Source organism: Thalassophryne amazonica, chromosome 3, assembly GCF_902500255.1.
Source record: "Thalassophryne amazonica chromosome 3, fThaAma1.1, whole genome shotgun sequence".
Lineage (NCBI taxonomy): Eukaryota > Metazoa > Chordata > Actinopteri > Batrachoidiformes > Batrachoididae > Thalassophryne > Thalassophryne amazonica.
The window spans coordinates 439,862-466,708 of NC_047105.1; the positions used below are offsets into that span (position 1 = coordinate 439,862).

At 41.4% G+C, this 26,847-nt stretch overlaps 1 protein-coding gene across 1 annotated transcript; it reads right to left on the reverse strand.

Annotated features, from left to right (window-relative positions):
- Positions 1-3,216: 3,216 nt before the first annotated feature.
- On the reverse strand, positions 3,217-22,268 carry LOC117507492 (probable ATP-dependent RNA helicase DDX27). Its single transcript, XM_034167366.1, has 5 exons — positions 22,096-22,268; positions 10,509-10,665; positions 5,537-5,596; positions 5,215-5,452; positions 3,217-3,278 (listed from the first exon to the last, which is right to left on the reverse strand). The coding sequence occupies exons 2-5, from the start codon at positions 10,596-10,598 to the stop codon at positions 3,217-3,219; spliced, it is 450 nt and encodes a 149-aa protein (XP_034023257.1). The 5' UTR covers positions 10,599-10,665; positions 22,096-22,268.
- Between the last annotated feature and the right edge of the window lie 4,579 nt (positions 22,269-26,847).

A 26,847-nucleotide genomic window follows, 5' to 3' on the forward strand; every position in this document is an offset into this window, starting at 1 on the left:
TTTTTTTTGTTTGCCATCCCCATTGATTTACTATTTGTGAAATCTTACAGCTGACTGATTTTGCTCCTTTTCCCTCTCTGTCAGAGGCACTGAAGGGTGAGGCTGACGGCTGTGCACCACAAGGCGCTGGACAGACAAGAAGCTGGATATGATGAGGCGTCCGACCTGAACATTCACATATATTAGCTTCACACCTAATGCATAGCACCCCTGGTGGTAACAGGAAATGTCCTGTTTTTACTTTAACAGGCACTGATGTCACATAGTTAACCCCATCAACTTCATTCCACTTCTAAAACATGCAGAACAAGTTGGTGAATGTAGGCAATGATCGCCGTGAAGTTACGAGTAACAGCGTCCGTGTGGCGGCGTGCCGAATATCGCCCCTTTGCCATGAAATTACATTCTTCCTGATGATGGCTTTAATTTTGTCATATCATTATGAAAATTGATACACACCAAGCATGACAACCTCTTACAATTCATAGGGGCGTCACCCATGGGCGGGGCAAAATGCTTCAATAGTGCCCCGTTGAAACTTTCTAAAACCCCTCCACATAGGTTATTTTTTTTTTTTTTTTTTTGGAGTAGGGAGATGAAAATTGGTACACGTGTATGACTTCCACAGACATACCAAAAAGTTTCATGGGTCTACTCCAAACAGGAAGTCAGCCATTTTGAATTTTCTTCTCATTTTGGCATGATTTCCACACATTGTATTTGAACGACATCCTCCTAGGGATTTTGTCCAATGCACTTCAAATTTCTTCCAGATCATCCAGAGACGATACTGATCAAAAGTTAACAAAAGCTTTTCTCTATGTTGAAGGGTGTGGCCGCTATGGTGCCGCCATTTTGACCCTTCGCCATGGAACATCAAGTCATGATAACTCCTCCATGCTTTGCCTGATTGACCTGAAATTTAACGTGTGATGAGGGTTGGACCCTGAACACACCTGGCCCCTCTGTTTGTGCTCTGAGCACCCCCTAGTGGAAGTACCATCAACCTCTCATAACTCCTTCATGCATTGACCGATTTGCTTGAAACTTGAACTGTGATGAGTGTCTGCCTCATATGCACCTGACCCCTGTGTTTGTGCTGAGTGCCCCCTAGTGGATGAACCATCAACTTCTCATAACTCCTCCATGCATTTTCTGATTTGCTTGAAACTTGGAACTCTGTGATGAGGGTCGGCCCTCAAAATAGTCATCTTTGAGGTTCGATGAGCTCATCCCTCCACTGTGTTTTACAGCTGCAGAGTTCTGTATCTCACTCTTGGGGCTTTGCTGTTCCAGATGAACAGAGAAACCCCCCTGTCCCTCTCTCTAAACAGATTATCTGGGATATGAATGGGTAAGGACTGAAACAGGTCAAGTAACCTGGACAGAATACTTGTTTTTTTTAATCACCATTATTTTGTTACCCAGATCCAGGGGCAGAGGGGCCCATCTATCAAGGTCATCTTTTATGTGTGTGTAATTTCAGAATACGATGAGATATGTCTTACCTAAATATTTAAGAATCCCAATTTGACTCATACTTACTTTTAAGATCTGGAGATGGAGCAAAGCTGACTGAGCTGAGGTTTTAAGTATGTTTGAGTTCTTGATGACCTCATGTTGGTACTCACCTCCACTTCTTTATCTCTCCTGTTCCTCCTTCGCCGTTCTTTCTCCGCAATGTATCTGGAGGAAGCATTTTATTAGTTTGAGCTTGTAAAAAGTAAGTCCCTTTGGCTGCTCCCTTGTTTGCACTCGGGGTCGCCACAGCAAATCCAAGGTGGATCTGCATGTTGAATTGGCACAAGTTTTACGCCAGATGCCCTTCCTGACACAACTCCACATTACATGGATGTTAATTATATCAATTATGATGATAATTTAGGAACACATTTCCAGGGGGTCACGAGGGACGGCTGAAAAAGATGGCAGCACATTAGGAGAGTTCCGGACAAGCAGTCCACTAATTTCATGATTTGGAAACACGTACACTTTGCTTTTAGTGTTAATTCTGAGTGTTCAATTTCAATTCAATCAATTTATTTAATTTATATTGCGCCAAATCAACAAGGGTGGAAGCCAAGTGGTTGATGCACTTGGTCTCAGCGCAGAAGGTTCCCGTTTCAAATCCCACCCCAGCCACATTTCTCCATGTAATGTGGAGTTGTCAGGAAGGGCATTTGGCGTAAACCTGTGCCAATTCAACATGCAGATCCACCTTGGATTTGCTGTGGTGACCGCGAGTGCAAACAAGGGAGGAGCTGAATGTTCAATCAAGCAGACCAGACTCAGAGGGGCGACTCTCTGCTTGGGCCATGCTACCGACACAAATGACCATACAATTACACAGCAAATTTTGGGAAATTTTTGGAGTCCATGCTGGTGCAGAGGACGGGGGGCTTGCAAAAGAAGACACCCACTCCCATCTCTGGATGGAGCCGCACCTCAAACAGAGAGGAAAAAAAGAATCAGGCATCAGAAAGACAACAAATACAGTATAATTTGTCAGCATTAATCAACAAGAAAAACAGAGAAATACTAAGGTGATCGCCGGCCACTAGCCCTAAACTTCACTAAAATCCAACCTGGAAAACAAACAGAAGCCTCCTTCTTTCGTTTATTGGCGGCTTGCAAACCAACATGGAGGATTACCGCCACCAACACTATGGGTGTGGAACTGAATGAATGGATGCTGACGTAACATGAAAAATAACCCGGAAACACTCACCACATGAGGAAAAACCCTGAATTCTGGTCATTTCCAGAAGACTTCCATCACTGTTATCAACAAGAAGCTAAACTTTGTCATGTTAAAAGGTACCCCAACTATAACATCAAATTTGTCAAAAATTGAAACACTGACTCTGCTATTAAATATATAGTTAGAAGTGCATAAACAAGTCTTGAATGATATAAAATAGCGTTTATTTATCACGTATTTCAATACAACGTGGCCGCCATGTTTTCGCCTGCGCAATGCATTCTGGGGGTGATGACGTGGGAAGGTTTCTGAAATCTTTCATACAAGTGAAAACAGTGTTAAAGCTAGTTCTTCTACAGAGATAAAATGCCACATTGCGCGGCTTTTGGATGCTATTTTCAGTCTAAGGGCAACAAAGAAAGCGAGGTAAGCCTTCACTGCTTTCCAAAAGAAAGAAAGTTAAGGAAAAAGTGGGAGGATGCTTGTGGAAGACCCGCGGCTGTGCTCACGTCACTTCAACGCGGATGCACCTGAGGCTTTTCATCGACCTCAGCTAACGAGGGAGCTTGTTGGTGTTCTGGATACAAACGACGTCTTAAACCAGATGCAGTGCCACAAGAAGAAAAATTGTCGACAAGTAACTAGTGAAAATAGGACGAAAACACGCGAAAGAGCAGCAGATGCTCTCTTTCTCTGTCGGCATCGGCAAGCAGCCCCCACACAGACACCACCTACAATGGCCAACTCTTGCTTGATCAGAGCGCTGATCTTCATTTCTGACAGTATTTTCAACGTTCTCTTCCTCACACTGCAGATCACGCTCTGGTTTGAACTGAAAAGGGTGAACAGAGGAGCTCATCGTTGCTAATCGCGGCTAGTTGTAATGTAAACACGGGAAGCCCTGCCCACATTTGACGTCACTACCCACAATGCATTGTGTTACAAACAACAATGGCGACCTACGTAGAAATAAAGTTTCTTAAAATATAAAACTTGACATTATTTTTGCAAATTTTGTCCCATAGTTATGTTACAAATATCACACGTCATATAGAATAAACATGTATTTATAGTCGGGGTTCCTTTAAAGCAAGAAAGGGATCAGGAAGGCAGAGTTACTTGTATTGAAGCCTTAATTAATGGAGTTAGGACAATATATACACTCATTAAGAAAGACCCTGGTTTTTTTTCCATTAAGTCGACACATTGGTGGGAGATACCTCCCCCTCCAAAACTACTGGAGCACTTGGTTCCAATACATTTCTTTCACCTACACATCAAATCTCAGCTTACATCTCAGATGTACCTTCTGGAAATTGTAGCTGACTTTCAGGTTTTCTTAAGAAAACCCTCCTCTGCTCCACTTCATCATGAAGCTGGATAACTTGGAGATACAAAATATAAACTTGCACTGTACACAATTTCTCCAATCACAGCCACAGAAGCCTGTAAACTTCTTCTGGTTGTCTGAGTGTCTTTCCTCACTCTCTCCTTCAGTTTTTGAGAGCCGTCTACTCCACACAGATTATCATAGTGTGTCATACTGTTTGTATTTCTACATCATCTTCTTCTGTGTCTTTCGGCTGTTCCCATTAGGGGGCGCCACAGCAGATCAATCGTTTCCATCTCACCCTGTCCTCTGTATCTTCCTCTGTCACACCAACCACCTGCATGTCCTCTCTCAGCACATCCATAAACCTCCTCTTTGTCCTCCCTCTTCTCCTCCTGCCTGGTGGCTCCATCCTCAGCATCCTTCTCCCTATATACCCTGGGTCCCTCCTCTGCACATGTCCAAACCATCTCAATCTCGCCTCTCTGACTTTGTCTCCAAACCGTCCCACCTGAGCTGTCCCTCTGATATGTTCATTCCTAATTTTGTCCATTCTTGTCACTCCCAAAGAGAATCTCAACATCTTCAGCTCTGCCACCTCCAGCTCTGCCTCCTGTCTTTTTGTTAGTGCCACTGTCTCTAAACCGTACAACATAGCTGGTCTCACTACTGTCTTGTAAACTTTCCCCTTCACTCTTGCTGATATTCTTTGGTCACAAATCACTCCTGCCACCTTTCTCCACCCACTCCACCCTGGCTGCACTCTCTTCTTCACCTCTCTACCACACTCTCCATTACTTTGAAACAGTGACCCCAAATATTTAAACTTATCTACTTTCACCACTTCTACTCCTTGTAACTGCACTATTCCACTGGGCTCCCTCTCGTTCACACACATGTACTCAGTCTTGCTTCTACTGACTTTCATTCCCCTTCTCTCCAAAGCATATCTCCACTTCTCCAGACTAGACTCAACTTGCTCTCTACTCTCACTACAGATCACAATGTCATCTGCAAACATCATACATTTGTATTTTTTTGTATTTGAAATGGCATAAACAAATTAAATACTTTTGGAGGACACTGTATCTTCTGTGAATGTCACATTCACGTGAAATTCCCTTTTTGAACATATTTCCTGTGGCATTGTCCACTGTCCTGTCCTCACATGTACCATATTTACCCTGATGTTTGGTAAACCGGACAAATTCATAAAAACATTTAGTCTTAAAAACAAAAACAAAAAAACCCAAACCTGTTCTGTTGGACTTGCCTGATTTAGTCAGGATTTCCTCATCAGCTGAGTCAAATTCATCATCATCATCATCATCATCGTCGTCTCCTCCAGTTTCAGGCTTAATGTCCTCTTCCACGCCTTCCTCTGGGTGCTTTCCAGCAGTGTCACTCAAACCTTCCTTTCCCTGAAGACCAGAAGAGAAACCACAGGAAACAGAACCTGACCAAATAACAAATCAAGTGCAACCTTAATGTCACTGTGGACTCACCTCTGCTTTTCTCTTCTTCCTGATGATTTCAATTTTCTGGTCCAGAGTGGTTGGAGTTCTCTGGGACAACACAATGGTTTATTTGTAATGAACGTTCTGTTGCACAAGAATCATCTTTGCAGCCACACACCACAACTGCACAAAATGTGGCCCGTTAACCCCCAAATCGTGAATGGTGAAAAAAATGTCTCACAAAACGTGAATATCATTATTAATAAACCTATATTTTTTTATTTTAAGTAGTTTATGGATCAATTACTGCAGGAAACCCTATGACCGCAAAAAAAAAAAAAAAAAAAAGTATTTATTTTTGGCAGGGGTCACCACAGCCAGTGAGGTGTGGAGGTGATCCAAACAGCTGTCACTTCAGTTGTCAAGCACCCGGTTCCGCTGGGTGTGTCCCGCTCAGAGACAGTGTGATAGGGTGAATATTTATATTTATTGAATATTTTTCTGGTGTCTTGTTTTTGGCACTATGTGGACCAGGGGTGGCCAAGTTCGATCCTCGAGAGCCACCTTTCTGACACTCTCAGTTGTCTCCCTGCTCCAAACAACCTGAATCCAAAGAAAGGCTCATTAAAAGCCTGCTAACGAGTCTTCGATTAGATTCAGGTGTGTTGGAGCAGGGAGACAACTGAGTGTCAGGAAGGTAGATCTCGAGGACCAAACTTGGGCACCCCTGTTGTAGATGGTCCCTAAGCTAGGTTCACAATCATGTACAAGATCACAGCCAAGCCATCATCTCTGCTGCAGAGCCAGAGTCAGCCGCTACAAGATGCCGTCACGCTGCCAGGAAGCTCCTTCAACGACGGACTGATCCACCCCCAGTGTCTGGAGCCGAGGTATCACAGGTCTGTCCTTCCTGCAGAGGCTGTTATATGCAGTGGCAAGAAAAGGATGTGAACCCTTCAGCTATACAGGTCTACGTAACTTCAAATTTAACTGTTTTAAAAACTCACAATGGGAAAAAAGGGCAGATGTCACCACCAAACAGGCCCCCCTGCCTTCACTGTAGCTTGTAGCTTTTAAAATAAGTATTTTTTTCTTCTTAATGGTGTCAAGATAAGCAGCCGCGGGCTGAGAAACGCACTGGGAGAAGACAAGCACAAATAGACTTCTGTAAAAACACACCAAGCAATTTCCATGATGAGGAATTAAAAGCATTTCTAGACTCATCTTCTAAAACACAGGTGTCTTATGTGGACACTGGTTTCCAGCTGTGAAGGACGAAACAGATCAAATTCCAAAGACTTACTAACTCATCTTGCCTCTAGAAAACGTTTCTGCTGTGATACCATCAACATGTTTATTAGACCCCCATTCCTACCAGGCTGCTCAAGGAAGCCCTACCATTATTTAATGCTTCGATCTTAAATATGATCAATCTATCTTTGTTAGTTGGCTATGTACCCACAGGCTTTTACGGTGGGCAGTAATTAAACCATTACTTAAAAGCCATCACTTGACCCAGCTACCTAGCTAATTATAGGCCAATCTCCAACCTTCCTTTTCTCTCAAAAATTCTTGAAAAGGGTAGTTGTAAAACAGCTAACTGATCATCTGCAGAGGAATGGTTATTTGAAGAGTTCAGTCATGTTTTAGAATTCATCATAGTACAGAAACAGCATTAGTGAAGGTTACAAATGATTTCTTATGGCCTCAGACAGTGGACTATCTCTGTGCTTGTTCTGTTAGACCTCAGTGCTGCTTTGATACTGTTGACCATAAATTTTATTACAGAGATTAGAGCATGCCATAGTATAAAGGCACTGCGCTGTGGTGGTTTGAATCATATTGTCTAATAGATTACAATTGTTCATGTAAATGGAGGATCTTCTTCACAGACTAAAGTTAATTAGTGGAGTTCCACAAGGTTCTGTGCTAGGACCATTTATCACCTTTATACCTGCTTCCCTTAGCGTATTATTAGACGGTATGCTTTAAATTTTCATTGTTACGGCAGATGAACCCAGCGTTATCTATCCATGAAACCAGAGGACACACACCAATTAGCTAAACTGCAGGATTGTCTTACAGACATAAAGACATGGATGACCTCTAATTTCTGCTTTTAAACTCAGATAAAACTGAAGTTATTGTACTTGGCCCCACAAATCTTAGAAACTGTTTCTAACCAGATCCTTACTCTGGATGGCATTACCCTGAACTCTAGTAATACTGTGAGAAATTTTGGAGTCATTTTTGATCAGGATATGTCATTCAAAGCGCATTAAACAAATATGTAGGACTGCTTTTTTGCATTTACGCAATATCTCTAAAATTAGAAAGGTCTTGTCTCAGAGTGATGCTGAAAAACTAATTCATGCATTTATTTCCTCTAGGCTGGACTATTGTAATTCCTTATTATCAGGTTGTCCTAAAAGTTCCCTTAAAAGCCTTCAGTTAATTCAAATGCTGCAGCTAGAGTACTAACGGGGACTAGAAGGAGAGAGCATATCTCACCCTATTGGCCTCTCTTCATTGGCTTCCTGTTAATTCTAGAATAGAATTTAAATTCTTCTTCTTACTTATAAGGTTTGACAATCAGGTCCATCTTATCTTAGGAACCTCGTAGTACCATATCACCCATAGAGCGCTTCGCTCTCAGACTGCAGGCTTACTTGTAGTTCCTAGGGTTTGTAAGAGTAGAATGGGAGGCAGAGCCTTCAGCTTTCAGGCTCCTCTCCTGTGGAACCAGCTCCCAATTCGGATCAGGGAGACAGACACCCCTCTTCTACTTTAAGATTAGGCTTTAAAACTTTCCTTTTGCTAAAGCTTATAGTTAGGGCTGGATCAGGTGACCCTGAACCATCCCTTAGTTATGCTGCTATAGACGTAGACTGCTGGGGGGTTCCCATGATGCACTGTTCTTTCTCTTTTTGCTCTGTATGCACTACTCTGCATTTAATCATTAGTGATTGATCTCTGCTCCCCTCCACAGCATGTCTTTTTTCCTGGTTCTCTCCCTCAGCCCCAACCAGTCCCAGCAGAAGACTGCCCCTCCCTGAGCCTGGTTCTGCTGGAGGTTTCTTCCTGTTAAAAGGGAGTTTTTCCTTCCCACTGTAGCCAAGTGCTTGCTCACAGGGGGTCGTTTGACCGTTGGGGTTTTACATAATTATTGTATGGCCTTGCCTTACAATATAAGGCGCCTTGGGGCAACTGTTTGTTGTGATTGGCGCTATATATAAAAAAAATTGATTGACTGATTGATTGATACCGATCACCTCTTTTTGCACCTTATGTGCATGCTACACATAGCACATAGTCTTCTCTGTCTTTTGTGGAAGCGGCACATATGGACTTGTCATATGCCAGTGGTGGCAAAGCGCAAAGTACTTTTCACTACTGGTCACAACCACTGTTGCCACAGTTACTTTGAAAAAGTAATCCAATTACCGATTACTCCTTGAAAAAGTAATTTAGTTACTTTACTGATTACCCAATTTTAAAAGTAACTAAATTAGATTACTAGTTACTTTCAGCAGCTGGTGACAACACCCCCCCCCCCCCCGCTTCCACCACCCCAACATGAAAATGATTAACCCGTTTTGCCAACACTAACTTTCACTTTCTTGACTTCAATGAAAATAAATACTTGTTTTATAAAAATAAAATATTTTTCTTGACCTCATATTTCACTGTTGACAGCACTGCAACAGTAAAACATTACAATTTATAACCTACATCGTTTAGAAATGTAACTATTAAATTCTTTCCAAAACTTAAATTCTCTCTAAACATTTTAGTTGTTGAAATTATTATTATTATTACTATTACAAGTAGTATTAGTACTAGCAGTAAAAAAAGGCTTCAAAAGTGGACCTTTAATCTAAGGTCGTTGTTGTGGGGGGCATCCCTGCCCCGCTCCATGCCCCCCTGTATTTGAGCGGAACAATGAATAACGTATATTTATGCAGAAAACACAACCAGATTTACAAGTAAGAAAGTTTTATCAGCAGTTTTTATGTCACGCTGTCCTCAGAACGAGCGTTGAGCTGCATTTGGGTGGAAAAAAGTGTTAGTGTGTTAATGTGTCATAGATGTGAGGACCACAGAACGGTTTTCGGCTCAGAGTTTTAAATAAAGGAGAAGAAAGCGTTAAAATGTCTTTGTAATCTTGTGCTGTTGTTGCCACAACTGTTTTTTTCAACTTGGAGCTGCTGCAGAAAACCACAGCTCACTGAAAGTGGGTGGTTCAGTTGAACCTCGACCCCCTGCCCAGGAGGCAAGTTTAATGCTGCAATCGACCTGCAGTGCAAAAGTAATAGTAACGCACAGTGACTTGGAGAAGTAACTTTAGTCTGATTACCAATTTAGAAAGATTAACGCAATTAGATTACTCGTTACTGAAAAAGTGGTCAGATTAGAGGAACGCGTTACTGGCATCACTGGTCATAACACAGTTTCACCAAACTAAGTACACTCCTTGAACTATAAAACACAACAAATCTATAACACTAACAACACTGCTAAACTAACATGTACTTCAATAATAATTAAAAAAAAAGAACTCCATAATGCATTTTCAGCAGCGATAGACAGTGTGTCTGCTTGAAGACAGCATGTACATTTACTCTTTAAGTTAAAAGACATTTATAGAGTTAAATATGTCTCATTAATACCTGCAGATGCACAGAGGCTGATTTACAAATAGTCCTATTTTGCACAAGCGTTTGTGATCCACAAACACAAATTTCCCAATTTGTAACTTGTGTGTTGGTTTTTACAAATAGATGTGTATTTGTAAATATGTATTTTTCATTTGTAAATAAAAAAAAAGGCATTTGCAAACTGAAAGTTCTGTTTATGAAGTGTGATTCAGCATTTATGAATCTCTGGTCACATTGGTCGCTATTCACACAGGTGAGGTCTAACCCTAACCCTCGATGCTCAGAAACAAGCGTGGCACTGTCCTATGTACAGAGCACACAGAGAGAGAGAGAGATGTCAGAGCAGGAAACCAGGGTTCTACCTTCTTCTTCAGCTGCTTCATCAGGTCCAGCCCGGCCCAAGTCAGTGTCGTCCAGGATGACATCTTTCTCTCCAAACTCAAAGTCGGCATTAAAATCCATTGCCCCACGGCCACGTCTGCCAAATTTTTTCTTTCTGTTCAGGATGATTGGTGCATCCTGTAAAACACACACAAGGATCACATGCTGACTAATCAAAAAGAAAGGTGAGTCATACGGCATATTAAAATGCAAATGACAGCAGTTCTCGGTTCAAACCCCACACCTGCCTCATTTCTCCATCTAACGTGGAGTTGTGTCAGGAAGGGCATCCGGTGCAAAACTTGGGCCAAATCAACATGCAGATCCACCTTGGATTTGCTGTGGTGAGTGAGACAACAAGGGAGCAGCTGAAGGGACTTATGACTAAAATGCAAATTACACAAATGCAGCCGCTACTCTACGGCCAAATCTTGCAGTTCCTGAAATAGCCACGTGGGGCTGGCTCCTAAAGTGAGTCACAACCCATAGAAACCTGTGTTTGATGCTACAGAGGCAATAAAAAATGGGTTTAATCTCTGTAGTTTCAGTTTATTTATACAATGTAAGTTACGCCACAGCGTTTCACAGGGGTTGAACCAGCACCCACAGCAAAAACCTTTGAGCAGACCCGACTCAGAGGGGCAAGCATCTGCTCTAGACAAACACGAGAGATGAGCTATACTTTAATGATCTCACAGTGGAGAAATTATGTTTACACTCCAATTACCTCAGACAGCAATTAGTCCACAATTATTACTCGTTTACCGTAATAATGGCACATCAGAATTAAAGACAGCACATATACATTTGACATTGTTTATGTGCACTAAGTTTGAAGAAGTCCGTTATCCGAATTGAGGCAAGTGGGTGAAGGTCATGCAGCAATCCTGAGATGCGCCGCAGCCAGCTTGGGGGGAGGAACGAGGACCAGCAGCACCTAAAACCACGCCCCCCCCGCAGAAGGAAGGGATGATGTGAGCAGAAGCTGGAGTGGGGGTGTGTGTGCCGGGGGGTAGGAGGGGGGTGGGGGGAGGGAGTGGAGCATGCTTCAGTCCTATGAAAATAGTTTATTGTCTTTGTGAGTTGAGATAAGAAACAGCCAAATAATCACCAAGGCCAGAAGACATTCCTCTGGAGGAAAACAGTCGGACAATTTGTCCTTCAGGCTGATAAGCCTGTCGTGTTGTGATTTGAGCAGTGAAAACACTTTTTACAGTTCCACTTGAACAAACCAAATCCCAATTATGAATTAAGAATATTCCCAATTATGAATTAAGAATATTCCCCGGCCTCCGAAATGTTCAACTTCATCTGCAAGGCAAGCATCTGCTCCAAGAAGTCATCCAACTTGCATCTAAGTTCAAGAAGCATCACAGTCTAATAGGGATGTGAACCGTACAACAACTCACGATTCAATTCGATTCCGATTCTTCGGGTGACGATTCGATTCAGAATCGATTTTCGATTCAAAGAGCTCTGAGAAATAGTTCTATTACTTAAAAAATGTTTATGTTTAAGAAAATGCAGCTTTACAAGGTTAATCAAGTGATTCTAGATGTAAATTTCCTTATCTGTTTTGCTCGTTCAGAGCTGGCTGGCAGTTTAGCGAAGAGCTGGTCAGTAGTCGGCAGAGACCGCTGCTCCCCTCTTTTAGCTCCGGGTGATAGCGTCGCATGTAGGCTTCCGGATTTGAAGTGTTTCCGAAGTACTTGACTTTCATTTTGCAGATTCTGCACACTGCATAAGTCATGTCAAGCTCCTTCTACGTAGGGCTGTCACGATTAGGAATTTCTGGAGACGATTAATTGTCAGGCAAATAATTGCGATTGACAATTATATTGTCTATTTTTTTTTTCTTTCTTTATATTCTACTATCGTAGTATGATTACACAACTCTGGAAGAACGTTTGGTTTCTTTGAGTGGAGAAACTGGGAATAGTGCAACATTTTTATTTTTATCTTCATTTACATATAGTCCAAACTTTTTATGATTTGTGGTTGTTTCTGTTGCATTTCTGAAATGACAGAACTGCTATAAAGAAAAGTGTGAACATTTTATATTATGTTTTAAAACTTTGTGGAGCAAACACCAAACTCTTATAAAGAAGGAAAAACACCTGGACATGTGCAGGAAAACTGATATAAACTTAACAGAACAATGCAGGCTGATACACTCTCCATGGTTTGGTTTTTTTGTATAAATAAATCAGAATACAATAAGAGGCAACTCACTTTGAAATAATTAAACATATAGCTGCAGCTTAATAAACTTTGAAAACAACAGAAATAAGCAGCTTTTTATTCTGACTCCAGTTCATTTTAGTGAGATAAAGTCGTCCTTTTTTTCCTCATCAGTCACGTTTTGTGCTTGAACACGACATTAAGCTCAAGATTGAACAAACACATACCTTTGGAAAGTAAACAGCTGTTAATGTTCAGCTTTTTGTGATCTGTGCCTCTGCACAGCTTCTCCACAGCAGGGTTTTTTAAACCCGTGTGTGTGTGATTTTTGCTCATTTCATTTATATATTCTCATTTTTAAGGATGTTTTAAGGATATTTGACCTCGCAAACCATCCGACCAAGACGAGATGAAACAGAGTGAGTGAGGCAGCGAGGCTGCGTGCAACACGATGTCAGATTCTGAGTCGTTTTGTGCAACTTTGTGGATAAAATAAGTAATTCACGGTAATCGCGATTATGAAAAATATTCACGAATATGAAAAATAATCGCAATTGGCGACTATTGTAATAATTGTGACTGCCCTATTCTTACGCAGCAAATAATAAAATCGAAGATGCCTGACAAACAGTACACGCAGCGAGTAAGCAAGATTATGTTTAATAAATTTAAAAAAAAAAAAATCGATTCTTGGACATTTTGGATCGATTCAGAATCGTAATAAATAAGAATCGCAATTCGGACGTGAATCAATTTTTTCCGACACCCCTACAGTCTAAGAATGTACTGCCTTGCCAACCTCGTTAATCATGAGTGACAAGCGAGGGGCCGTGGTTCTTGATGCCGCCGTCTTGCCAATTTTCCAATAGATCAGGGCAGCACATAAACCACAAAGTATCAGCCCTGCTACCATAAGACCAAATATGAATAAATCCTCGACGTCCTCAACGGAGAAAGGCTGGTGTCAATAGCGTTCAGAGACCAGTTGATCAATTCCATGGTTAATCCAATAATAGTCCAATAGACCCAGTATCCAATATAATTTGAGGAATTCAGTCTGGTGAAGTAGGGACTTGAAGGTTAAAGCAGAGAACAGAGATAAGGGAGAGTGAAGGAGATGCGACTGCCCTCGTCGGAGTCCCAAGCTGACACCCAAAAACACTAAAGAGCTGTTAAACATACAGAGACAGAAACCGTGGTGCTTAGCAAGCAAACACATGATAGAGTCCAGAGGGGACAACTGACCCATCCCTTAGAACCATCCCACAAACAATCCGTGTGATACCCCCAGAGTCCTCTGTATGGCCAGAACGGGCATGGAACGCCACAGTCCAAGCCAGCCACAGCTCACCAACATCCACGCTCATGACCGCTGTGAATAAATGAGCAGTATAAGCTTTATAAAGCCATGATCTTATGAATAATTAGAGGTGTGGTCACTGTGAGTGAGAGCTAACGTGGCTGGTTGAGACGCCGTGTTTGTCCTTTCTGAGCATTCTGTCAGAAATGAGAAATCCTTCCAACTGTATAAACGGATCAGTAGTATTTTGTTTAAACAGGTATCGATAGCTATTATATAGTTAGCTATTGTACGACATGCACGATAAGGGAAAGCTCTTATCGTGCCCCTGTTCTGTGGAATGATCTCCCTGCATTAATAAAACAGTCAGATTCTGTGAAGACTTTAAAGTCCAGACTTTAGATATATAATATGTTACTATGCTTTTTACTCTTTTAATTCATTTTATTAGTAAACGGACCGTGCCGCGGCCTCAACTTTACCTAAATTCTGGGTCTGTTAGTGAAGTTTAGGGCTAGTGGCCGGCGATCACCTTAGTATTTCCTGTTTTTCTTGTTGTTTAATGCTGACAAATTATACAGTATTTGTTGTCTTTCTGATGCCTGATTCTGTTTTTTCTCTCTGTTTAAGGTTCAGCTCCATCCACAGATGGGTGTGGTGTCTGCTTTGGAAACCCTCCTGTCCTGTGCACCAGCAACATTTCCTGTATATATGTTCTGTGAATTGTTCTGTATTTTATGTCTGTATCATGGCCCAAGCAGAGGGTCACCCCTTTGAGTCTGGTCTGCAGTGCTGCCACAGTTACTTTGAAAAAGTAATCCAGTTACTGATTACTCAATTGGAAAAGTAACTAAGTTAGATTACTAGTTACTTTTTAGTTACTTTCCCCAGCTGCCAACAACAACCCTCTGCCACCTCAACATGACAATGATACTTGTTTTGCCAAAACTCACTTTATAGTCACCCTTTCTTGACTTCAATGAAAATAAATACTTGTTTTATAAAAAGTAAAATAAAGACCTCTTTCTTGACCTCATATTTAACTGCTGACAGCACTGTAACAGTAAAACGTGCAATTTCTAACCTACATTGTTTAGAAATGTAACTATTAAATTCTTTCTAACATTTAAATTCTCTCTAAACATCTTACTTGTTGAAATTATTATTATTATTATTATTATTATTATTATTATAATAAGTACTAGCAGTTGTAGTAAAAAAAAGGCTTCAAAACTGGACCCTTAATCTAGGGGTGTGGGGGGGGCGGACATCCCTGCTCCATGCCCCCATTCAATCTGGATTTGCCCCTGCTTTGGATGGGTAACATTTATTTATGCAGAAAACATGACCAGATTTACAGGTAAGAAAGTTTTATTGCGTTTTCACATCATGTGGTACTCAGAAAGAGTACTTAAGGTACATTTGAGTGGAAAATAGTGTTAGTTGTTGATGCGTTGCGGAGGATCAGCTGTTTTAACAAGCAGATACAGAGCAGCTCAGCTCAGAGTTCTAAATAAAGGAAAAAAAAAAAAAACATAAAATGTCTTTGTAACGCTCAGTGCAGGTGTGCTGTTGTCACCGCGCTTTAATAAGAGGTGAGGACGAGTCGTAGCTGCTGCAGAAAACCGCGGATGAAAAGCTCACAGCTCGCTGAAAGTGGGCAGTTCAGTCGAACCCCGACCTCCTGCCCACAGACCAAGTTTAATGCTGCTGTCGACCCACAATGCAAAAATAATAGTAACACACAGTGACATGGAGAAGTAACTTTAATCTGATTACTGATTTGGAAAGATTAACGCGTTAGATTACTCGTTACTAAAAAAAGTGGTCAGATCAGAGTAACGCGTTACCGGCATCACTGCTGGTCCGCTTGAGGTTTCTTCCTCAAATCATCAGAGGCAGTACCTTCTTACCACTGTCTCCTGTGTTCTTGCTCTGGGGGTTAGTAAGGTTAGACCTTACTTGTGTGAAGCACCTTGAGGCAACTGTTGTGATTCGGTGCTAAATACATCAATTGAATTGAAGGTCATGTCCTTCAGCAAGCACAGGTCTGGTTGAAAGAAGCAATACTAAATAGGAATTCAACTGGAACACTGGAATTTGGTGGTGTAGAAGTGGTGAAAGTAGATGAGTTTAAATATTTGGGGTCAACTGTTCAAAGTAATGGAGAGTGTGGTAGAGAGGTGAAGAAGAGAGTGCAGGCAGGGTGGAGTGGGTGGAGAAAGGTGGCAGGAGTGATTTGTGACCGAAGAATATCAGCAAGAGTGAAGGAGAAAGTTTACAAAACAGTAGTGAGACCAGCTATGTTGTATGGTTTAGAGACAGTGGCACTAACAAAAAGACAGGAGGCAGAGCTGAAGATGGCAAAGCTGAAGATGTTGAGATTCTCTTTGGGAGTGACAAGAATGGACAAGATTAGGAATGAACATATCAGAGGGACAGCTCAGGTGGGACAGTTTGGAGACAAAGTCAGAGAGGCGAGATTGAGATGGTTTGGACATGTGCAGAGGAGGGACCCAGGGTATATAGGGAGAAGGATGCTGAGGATGGAGCCACCAGGCAGGAGGAGAAGAGGGAGACCAAAGAGGAGGTTTATGGATGTGCTGAGAGAGGACATACAGGTGGTTGGTGAGACAGAGGAAGATACAGAGGACAGGGTGAGACGGAAACGATTGATGTGCTGTGGCGCCCCCTAATGGGAACAGCCGAAAATATAAAAAGACTTATCGGGTAAGTCACAGTGGTGGGCACAGCTAACCAAAAAGTTAGCTTTGATAAGCGCTAATGTGCTAAGTGAAAAGTTAACTTTTATAACGTCAAACTGATAAACCACTAAAATCATTAGCGGAAGTTACAGCTAAACATAAAAAGTGTCTTTTACTTTCAACATGCAACAGCACAGACAGTGGGCAGGAGACATGAAACACAAACACTTTTCACTCATGGTTTCACTTATAAACAACTCATTCTGGACAGTTAATCAACATTTACAGTAACTCTGCCATTTTTAGAAAGTGAAAATATCGCACATATCTTTTTAAGTAATGTGCTAATTCTGAAGGTTCGAGCATTAACAGACACGTGCCAAAACGCATTATAGGAAACATGTCTCTCCTTCATTGGTTGATTGGTAAAAACCAATACGTAAGTTACTGTGACGTGTGTGTTGGTTTTTACAAATAAATGTCTATTTGTAAATATGTAATTTTTATTTGTAAAAAAGAGGGCATTTGCAAAACTGAAAATTCTGTTTATGAATTGTAATTCACAACATTGCTCGCTATTCACACTCCCATCCAGTAGATGGCAGTGTTCTATGCATTTGGAGTGGGGGGGGGGTGATTGAAAGAGACTCATTTGAATTTCCCATAATGCCTTTTGGCACATATGTCTGTTAATGCTCAAACCTTCAGAAGTAGCGCATTACTTGATATGTGCAATATTTTCACTTTGTAAAAACGGCAGTTACCCTTAATGTCAATAAACTGTCTGGAATTAGTTGTTTACAAGTGAAACCATGAGTGAAAAGAAAACACCAGAGATGTCAATTGAAACAAAGGAGAGGATTATCAAACTCTTAAAACCAAGGAAGACATCAAAGTGTCAAGACAGAAAACTTAAAGCAATATGTCTCAAAAATCGAAAAATGTACAACAAAACAAATGAGGAACGAATGGAGGAAACTGGAGTCAACGTTTGTGACCGAACTGTAAGAAACCGCCTAAAGGAAGCTAAACGAAAGGCATCATTAACACCTAAACAGAAAAAAACAAGGTTACAATGGGCTAAGGAAAAGCAATCGTGGACTGTGGATGACGGGATGAAAGTCATATTCAGTGATGAATCTTGAATCTGCATTGGGCAAGGTGATGATGCTGGAACTTTTGTTTGGTGCCGTTCCAATGAGATTTATAAAGATGACTGCCTGAAGAGAACATGTAAATTTCCACAGTCATTGATGATATGGGGCTGCATGTCAGGTAAAGGCACTGGGGAGATGGCTGTCATTACATCATCAATAAATGCACAAGTTTATGTTGATATTTTGGACACTTTTATTATCCCATCAATTGAAAGGATGTTTGGGGATGATGAAATCATTTTTCAAGATGATAATGCATCTTGCCATAGAGCAAAAACTGTGAAAACATTCCTTGCAGAAAGACACATAGGGTCAATGTCATGGCCTGCAAATAGTCCGGATCTTAATCCAACTGAAAATCTTTGTACCGTTTGTCACTCATTAAGTCCATGCCTCAGAGACTGCAAGCTGTTATAAAAGCCAGAGGTGGTGCAACAAAATACTAGTGATGTGTTGGAGCGTTCTTTTGTTTTTCATGATTCCATAATTTTTCTTCAGAATTGAGTCCATATTTTTTTCCTCTGCTTGGTCTAAAAAAGTAACCGTTACTGACTGTCACAATCTTTTTTTCTTGATTTCTTATAGTGTTTCTTAAAGCCAGAAAGTTGCCATTTGAAATGACTTTAGTTTTGTGTCATGTCTGTGATCTGCTTTTTTTTTTTTTTTTACAAAATTAAACAACTGAACGAACATCCTCCGAGGCCGGTGATTCCATCATTTTTGCCAGGGGTTGTATATACACGTGTTCTTGCCAACCAATGTACATGCTTGGATGTGACATCAATGTTTGTAAACAAGAAGCACCACAATCGTAACGCAACAGTTATCTTTTTTTTGGAACTGATTCCATTAGCCATTAAATGGCACTCTGCCGCAGTCTGATTGGCCCCCTGCCTTCACTGTGCATATGTCATTTCGGATCATCAGTAGCGATTAGGGATGGGTATCGAGAACCGGTTTCTTTCGGGTATCGTAAGAAATGATTTGATCCACCGACATCAATAAGCTTTGTGCTTAATGATTCTGTTATCAGTCCTTCAGAGTGGCCGTTGTTTTGGCGGGTGTTGTCAGGAAAATGATAATTTCTCTACATTGATTACAGACCCTGCAGTGGGTCCTTAATCAACTTTTCTGCAGCGCGGCTTTGCTCTGAACCTTGAACCAGTCGAAGCAGTGGTTCGCAGATTGAAGCTATGCTTCGATCTGTTGCTTCGTTTATACTTTCTTTCGCTTAATTTTCCCACGCTAAAACCCTAAAGAGCATACATCTGTGAGTATTATTTACCTTTTCTATGTTAAACCGACCTGTTGAGGCTGTCATTCTCAGCATCTGTGTGGATGTTAAAATCGCCCACTATAATTATCTTATCTGAGCTAAGCACTAAGTCAGACAAAAGGTCTGAAATTCACAGAGAACTCACAGTAACGACCAGGTGGACAATAGATAATAACAAATAAAACTGGTTTTTGGGACTTCCAATTTGGATGGACAAGACTAAGAGTCAAGCTTTCAAATGAATTAAAGCTCTGTCTGGGTTTTTGATTAATTAATAAGCTGGAATGGAAGATTGCTGCTAATCCTCCGCCTCGGCCCGTGCTACGAGCATTCTGACAGTTAGTGTGACTCGGGGGTGTTGACTCATTTAAACTAACATATTCATCCTGCTGTAACCAGGTTTCTGTTAGGCAGAATAAATCAATATGTTGATCAATTATTATATCATTACCAACAGGGACTTAGAAGAGAGAGACCTAATGTTTAATAGACCACATTTAACTATTTTAGTCTGTGGTGCAGTTGAAGGTGCTATATTATTTTTTCTTTTTGAATTTTATGCTTAAATAGATTTTTGCTGGTTATTGGTAGTCTGGGAGCAGGCACCGTCTCTACGGGGATGGGGTAATGAGGGGATGGCAGGGGAGAGAAGCTGCAGAGAGGTGTGTAAGACTACAACTCTGCTTCCTGGTCCCAACCCTGGATAGTCACGGTTTGGAGGATTTAAGAAAATTGGCCAGATTTCTAGAAATGAGAGCTGCTCCATCCAAAGTGGGATGGATGCCGTCTCTCCTAACAAGACCAGGTTTTCCCCAGAAGCTTTGCCAATTATCAATGAAGCCCACCTCATTTTTTGGACACCACTCAGACAGCCAGCAATTCAAGGAGAACATGCGGCTAAACATGTCACTCCCGGTCTGATTGGGGAGGGGCCCAGAGAAAACAACAGAGTCCGACATTGTTTTTGCAAAGTTACACACCGATTTAATGTTAATTTTAGTGACCTCCGATTGGCGTAACCGGGTGTCCAGTTGGAATTAATAAATTCAAAGCGAAACACCGTTTTGTTTATTTTTATTTATGTCCAGAGATCAAGGATACAGTGACTAATTTCATATTTATTTACTTTAAGACTCAATGAAATACATAGAAAACCTGTAAAGCCTACTTTTAGTACAAAATTCACAAGAGGTATCGATAAGGGAATCGATAAGGAATCGGATCGATAATGGCATCGATCGATAAAATCTTATCAATACCCATCCCTAGTAGTGATTCACCAATTATCACCTCATTTCTGCTTCAAACTGCCTCCAGTCATCATCTATCTCAGCGACAAATCTCTGAAGCTTTTGTACAACGATCATTTCCACATAAAATTCAGCATTATTTCATAATACAAGACAACAGAGTGATCAGAGTGGCACAGCTGCACGTCTGAGTCTGACTCTGGCTTTAAAAACTTTGTAGTTCTGGCGCAGAATCCACGGTTTGGTTATTTTTGTTTTATACAAGTTACAGAAATTAAAGACATATCGTATTATTACTTATATGTTGTTATTATACATTATAATCATGCAGTTATACCGAGCAGCGCGAGGCAGTCGAGCTTAGCGAGGATGATGACAGACGAGTACGAGTGTGTTCTCAGTCTATCCAGATCAGTTTTCATTATGACTGTAAACAGGAAGTACACTTTTGTCACTATAAATAGGTGACGTCACCAAGGTGCATGATGGGAGAACTTTTTTCTCAGCAAAAGGCTAGCATAGGAATACACTGAGCGAGCCGCATTTCCGCCGTAACTGTATAACTTAAATCAACAAAGTAGTTCGGAAAAATTTATTAATATATTATATCTGTGAGAAGTTGGTTGTCTAGTAACTTCCTACTCTTGAATTCTGATAAGACTGAAATGATGGTTCTTGGTCCAGCCAGACATCGACATCATTTTGACCAGCTAAACTGAAATTGATATTCTGTTTGCATACTAATTAAAAGGCAGGAAACGCATAGAAATGGTGTTAGCTGGTTACTGCTTTTGCTGCATTTGTGTAACTGAGGAATAACTAGTCATCTGGTAATTCACCTTCTATGATAGTGTCATGTAATCTATCATTTTTCATTAGTACTTACGCTTTATTTCAATGTATACACAGCCTAAGAAATCTTGCACATATTTATGCAATAAATGAATAAATTGATTTGTGCCAATGTTTTGAACTTTTGGTTTCTAATAAAAACCCTTGTTATTTCTCCATAATTTAGCATGAATTCTGTTTCCGTCTTCCCAGAATGTGAGTCCTGTCGGTGGCAGACTCCAGAGGCAGGACCCTCCAGCGGTTCTTGGACGAGAGGTACACGCTCCATTTCCTCTCAGAAGATCAAGTGTCACAGGTGAAGAGAGAGACTTTCATCTTCAGACGTAGAAACAACCTGTTGCTTACTTATAATTAGAGGTGCTGTAATGAATAGTTCTACATTAGGATCTACTTTCACTGAATAAAAATGTTTTATGATATGGTCATTAAATATCTCAGTATGTTCATAGCTGCAATTTCATACATGTCAGTGCCACATAAGTCAGGAGAATGAATATCTTTTGTTGTGAAATCATCAACCCCTGAAGAAAATTATTAAAATAATATCGCCCAATTGAATCTTCAATTTTTTTTAGAGGATTTCAATCAAACAAATTCAATATTTTTCGATAGAGAAAAACACTGCTCGGCCAAAGACTTTGCCTTTTTTATATTATATTATAAATCATACGGTTACATTTTGGGTGACGAGGCTGCAGTTCCAACGCCGACCAGTAGATGTCCACAGTGAGCCACAGATTCCGAGACAATCGAGAGCATTTTGAAACGTGTTCGATCAAAATCCACCCCAGGACCGTTTAAACCATCACAAGTTAATAACGATAACCAGTTAACAACCAAACCTCACCTCCTGCTCGGACTCGGTGTCCGGTTCCTCCGGACTTTCATCCTCGTCCCGGATCGTCCGAATTAAGTCCATCTGTCCCAACATAGCAGCGGCCTCCAAAGTAAATACCGCAGATTCTGACCTGGTTCTTAAGGATTTTCTCCGTCTGTCCGAAAAGCCAAAAAAGTCCAAACCAAACAAACTGAAACACACAACACACGTGCGCAACCGGAAAAAGAAAGCGGTAGCTGTAGACACGCCCCCAGCCCCTGAGACCGCCTCCACAGGAGGTGGAGTTAGTAATAAGGGGCGGGTGACCAAGCGTCCAGAGATTTTGCACCCTGCTCCGAGTGCCGCTATTTTAGCGTTGTAGTATGGAGGACGAGACCAGTCATAAGTAGAAATAAATAAATCAAACGATAAATTACATTAATGTATAAATAAAAGGATAAATTGATAAATAAAATGATAAATTCCTAAATAAATTTAAAAAAGCAAAAGTAAATAATTTTATTGTATTATTTATTTGTAAATTTATACATTTTGACAGTCATTTATTTAGCAATTTTGACTTTTTGAATTTTGTCAAAGTTGCAAATTATTTAATTATTTATACATTTTGACAATCATTTATTTTTTTAGTTTTTGAAATTTATTTAATTAGTATTTTACACTTTTTGTCATTTGTCTTTTTGCTGCCTGTCATGCCGTGATTTTGTCTTTTTGCTGTCATAAGTAGAAATAAATAAATCAAATGATAAATTACATTCACATATACATAAAAAGATAAATTGATAAATAAAATGATAAATGCTTAATGTTGCAAATTATTTATTTATAAATGCTTAAATAAATGTAGGCTATAACACTATAAAATTAAACGGTGAGGCATATTTCTGGGTGAACACTTTGTATGTAACTTTTATTCTGCCGCTCAGGTACTACACAGAAAAACAGATCCAACAAATCAAATACCGATGCGCTCCCTTAGGGTGAACTAATCGATCAATGATGATCCCAGATCATTCTAACAATATACTACATCCTCCCTTTTTAAGCATGAGGGTCATCTTTAACTTTAACATCACAACAAGAAATAACTCCTGCATTAGGCATTTTAAATGATATACTGTAAAAAACAACCTTTGAATCACACATTTTTTTTAACTTCAGTCGCTCTGTTGATTATAAAGATGTGGAAGTAAATATTAACTCATTGAACTGAAACACGTAAATGTAAACAAAGTCAGAACTTGACTAATCTGTAAGCTGGACATAAGTATTATGTGAACTCATAGTCCCTGAACTTTGTAGGCATCTTCACAAGTCTCCCACTTCTGGTGCTGTAGGTGGGAGCAGCTGGAGTGGGGTTGTTTGGTTCACAGGCAGGAGTGCGCTGGTCTTGCAGGGCCTGTGATGCACTGTCCTCTCTCTGTGAAGCAATGGGTTGCTCCAGCATGTCATCGTTGTCTTCTCTGTGTAGACTGGGGTGGATTCTCCTCAGGTGACGTCGGTTTCTCCAGAATGTGACACCACTGGGAGTCTGTACTCTGTATGCACGTGGTTCCAATCTTTTGCTTAAGACAGTAGCTGGTTCCCAGCCACGACGTGTTGCCATGTGAACTGTGGTACCAGGAGCAAACTCTGGCAGAGTCTTTGTGTTGCGGTTGTAGTAGTGCTCCTGCCTGGCTTGTAGGTGTTTCAGCCTAGAGTGAAATCCATGCGGGACAGCTGGTTGCAGGACAGCTGTGGAGCTTGGCAAGGTGCTTCGCAGTACTCTTCCCATCAGGACTTGTGCTGGTGAAAACTCTGTGCCAGTCACTGGAGTGTTTCGTAGTGACAGGAGAGCTAAGTGCGAGTCTGTGCCAGTCTGTGTTGCCTTTATAAGTGCATGCTTTACTGTCTTTACCATTCTCTCTGTAAGGCCGTTGGATTGTGGATATCCAGGGCTGGAGTGGACAAGCTTTATGCCCCATGACGACGCAAACTGTCTCATTTCAGAGCTGGCGAAAGGAACATGATCGCTTACCAGCTCTTTTGGGATTCCATGTCTGGTGAAGATGGTCTTCATCTTGCGTATGACTGCGTAGGCGGTTTTGTCAGGTAAGTGGAGCACCTCTGGGTATTTTGACATGTAATCCACCATCAGGAGGTATGACTGTCTGTGTAGCTCAAAGATGTCAGCCCCAATTTTCAGCCATGGCAGCTCAGGTACCACGTGTGGAATCAGAGGTTCTTTGTGATTCTGTGGCTGGAGTTGTTGGCATGAGCTGCAGCTTTCCACCATGTGTTCAATGTCTTGCATCATACCTGGCCAGTACATCACTTTTCTTGCCTGTGCTTTCATCCGCTGTATCCCCTGGTGTGCGAGGTGCAGTCTGTCAAGCATCAGTTGCTTCACACTCTGTGGAATCACAACCCTGTCACCAGTCATCAGTATGCCATCCCTGATGCTGATGGAGTTTCGCATAGGCCAGTACTGGTGTAGATTGATGGAAACACTGCTCCGTCGTCTCGGCCAGCCTTTGTTGTGTAGCTCCATCACCTGTTGCAGTACGTTGTCTGTCGCCGTGGCCCCCTTGAGCTTTGCGAGAGTGTCTGCATCGAGTGCATCTGTGGCTTCCATTGCATGCACTACTCTCTCCTCGAACAGATCCTCTTTCGCGTCATCCTTGCAGTCAGTGACAACAGCGCGGGACAGGGTATCAGCAACGTGCATGTCCTTGCCTGCAGTGTAGGTTATTCTCAGGTCATACCGTTGGAGCTGCAATAGCATGCGCTGAAGTCGTGCTGGAGCCTTGCTCAGATGCTTTTTGAAAATGACTTCTAGTGGCTTATGGTCTGATTGTACAGTCACTGTGTTGCCATAGACATACTGGTGAAAACGCTTGGTTGCGAAAACTATTGCCAGCAGCTCTTTCTCTATCTGAGCATAATTCTTCTCAGACTCTGTGAGTGCTCGTGAAGCATAAGACAGTGGCCTCCCTTCCTGCAGCAGACAGGCTCCCAGTCCATCTTTTGATGCGTCGCACTGTATGGTGAGTGGCTTGCTCTGGTCAAAGAACTGGAGTATTGGGGCCTGCATGAGGGCGGTCTTGAGCTTGCCTAGTGCAGCAGTGTGTTCATGGCTCCAGTGCCAGGCAGCATCTTTTCGCAGCAGCTCTCTGAGTGGGCTTGTGATCATGGCTTCGTTTGTGATATATTGGCAGAGATACCTTGTCATTCCCAGTAGCCTCTGTAGTCCTTTCTTGTCTTCAGGCTGTGGCATGTTTCTGATGGCTAACACCTTGGACTCGTCCGGCTTCACACCCTTCAAGGTGACATGTCCCATGTATCTGACTGAGTCCACCTTGTATTGAATTTTCTCTTTGTTGAATTTGATATTGTTTCTCTGTGCCATGTCCATGACTTTCTGCAGAATGGCATCATGCTCTTCCTCAGACGCAGCGGCGATGATCATGTCATCTGCAATTATGTGCACTCCTTCGATGTTGCCGAATGTCTCACAGTTTTTCTGTTGGAAAACCTCGCTGGCGGACTTAATCAATCAATCAATTTTTTTATATAGCGCCAAATCACAACAAACAGTTGCCCCAAGGCGCTTTATATTGTAAGGCAAGGCCATACAATAATTATGTAAAACCCCAACGGTCAAAACGACCCCCTGTGAGCAAGCACTTGGCGACAGTGGGAAGGAAAAACTCCCTTTTAACAGGAACAAACCTCCAGCAGAACCAGGCTCAGGGAGGGGCAGTCTTCTGCTGGGACTGGTTGGGGCTGAGGGAGAGAACCAGGAAAAAGACATGCTGTGGAGGGGAGCAGAGATCAATCACTAATGATTAAATGCAGAGTGGTGCATACAGAGCAAAAAGAGAAAGAAACAGTGCATCATGGGAACCCCCCAGCAGTCTAAGTCTATAGCAGCATAACTAAGGGATGGTTCAGGGTCACCTGATCCAGCCCTAACTATAAGCTTTAGCAAAAAGGAAAGTTTTAAGCCTAATCTTAAAAGTAGAGAGGGTGTCTGTCTCCCTGATCTGAACTGGGAGCTGGTTCCACAGGAGAGGAGCCTGAAAGCTGAAGGCTCTGCCTCCCATTCTACTCTTACAAACCCTAGGAACTACAAGTAAGCCTGCAGTCTGAGAGCGAAGCGCTCTATTGGGGTGATATGGTACTACGAGGTCCCTAAGATAAGATGGGACCTGATTATTCAAAACCTTATAAGTAAGAAGAAGAATTTTAAATTCTATTCTATATATTCTATATATATTCTATATAATTATTGTATGGCCTTGCCTTGCAATGTGGAGCGCCTTGGGGCAACTGTTTGTTGTGATTTGGCGCTATACAAGAAAAAAGTTGATTGATTGATTGATTCTAGAATTAACAGGAAGCCAATGAAGAGAGGCCAATATGGGTGAGATATGCTCTCTCCTTCTAGTCCCCGTCAGTACTCTAGCTGCAGCATTTTGAATTAACTGAAGGCTTTTTAGGGAACTTTTAGGACAACCTGATAATAATGAATTACAATAGTCCAGCCTAGAGGAAATAAATGCATGAATTAGTTTTTCAGCATCACTCTGAGACAAGACCTTTCTGATTTTAGAGATATTGCGTAAATGCAAAAAAGCAGTCCTACATATTTGTTTAATATGCGCTTTGAATGACATATCCTGATCAAAAATGACTCCAAGATTTCTCACAGTATTACTAGAGGTCAGGGTAATGCCATCCAGAGTAAGGATCTGGTTAGACACCATGTTTCTAAGATTT

Bases quoted from the DNA above. Each gene is read 5' to 3' on its own strand.
- LOC117507492 (XM_034167366.1), bottom strand. From the start codon at position 10,598: ATGCCGACTTTGAGTTTGGAGAGAAAGATGTCATCCTGGACGACACTG. The intron at 5,453-5,536 runs GTGAGTCCACAG...TCTGGTCTTCAG, and splicing joins GGAAGAAGAGAAAAGCAGAG to GGAAAGGAAGGTTTGAGTGA. The intron at 3,279-5,214 runs GTAAATATGGTA...GTTTGTATCCAG, and splicing joins CCGGTTTACCAAACATCAGG to AACACCAACAAGCTCCCTCG.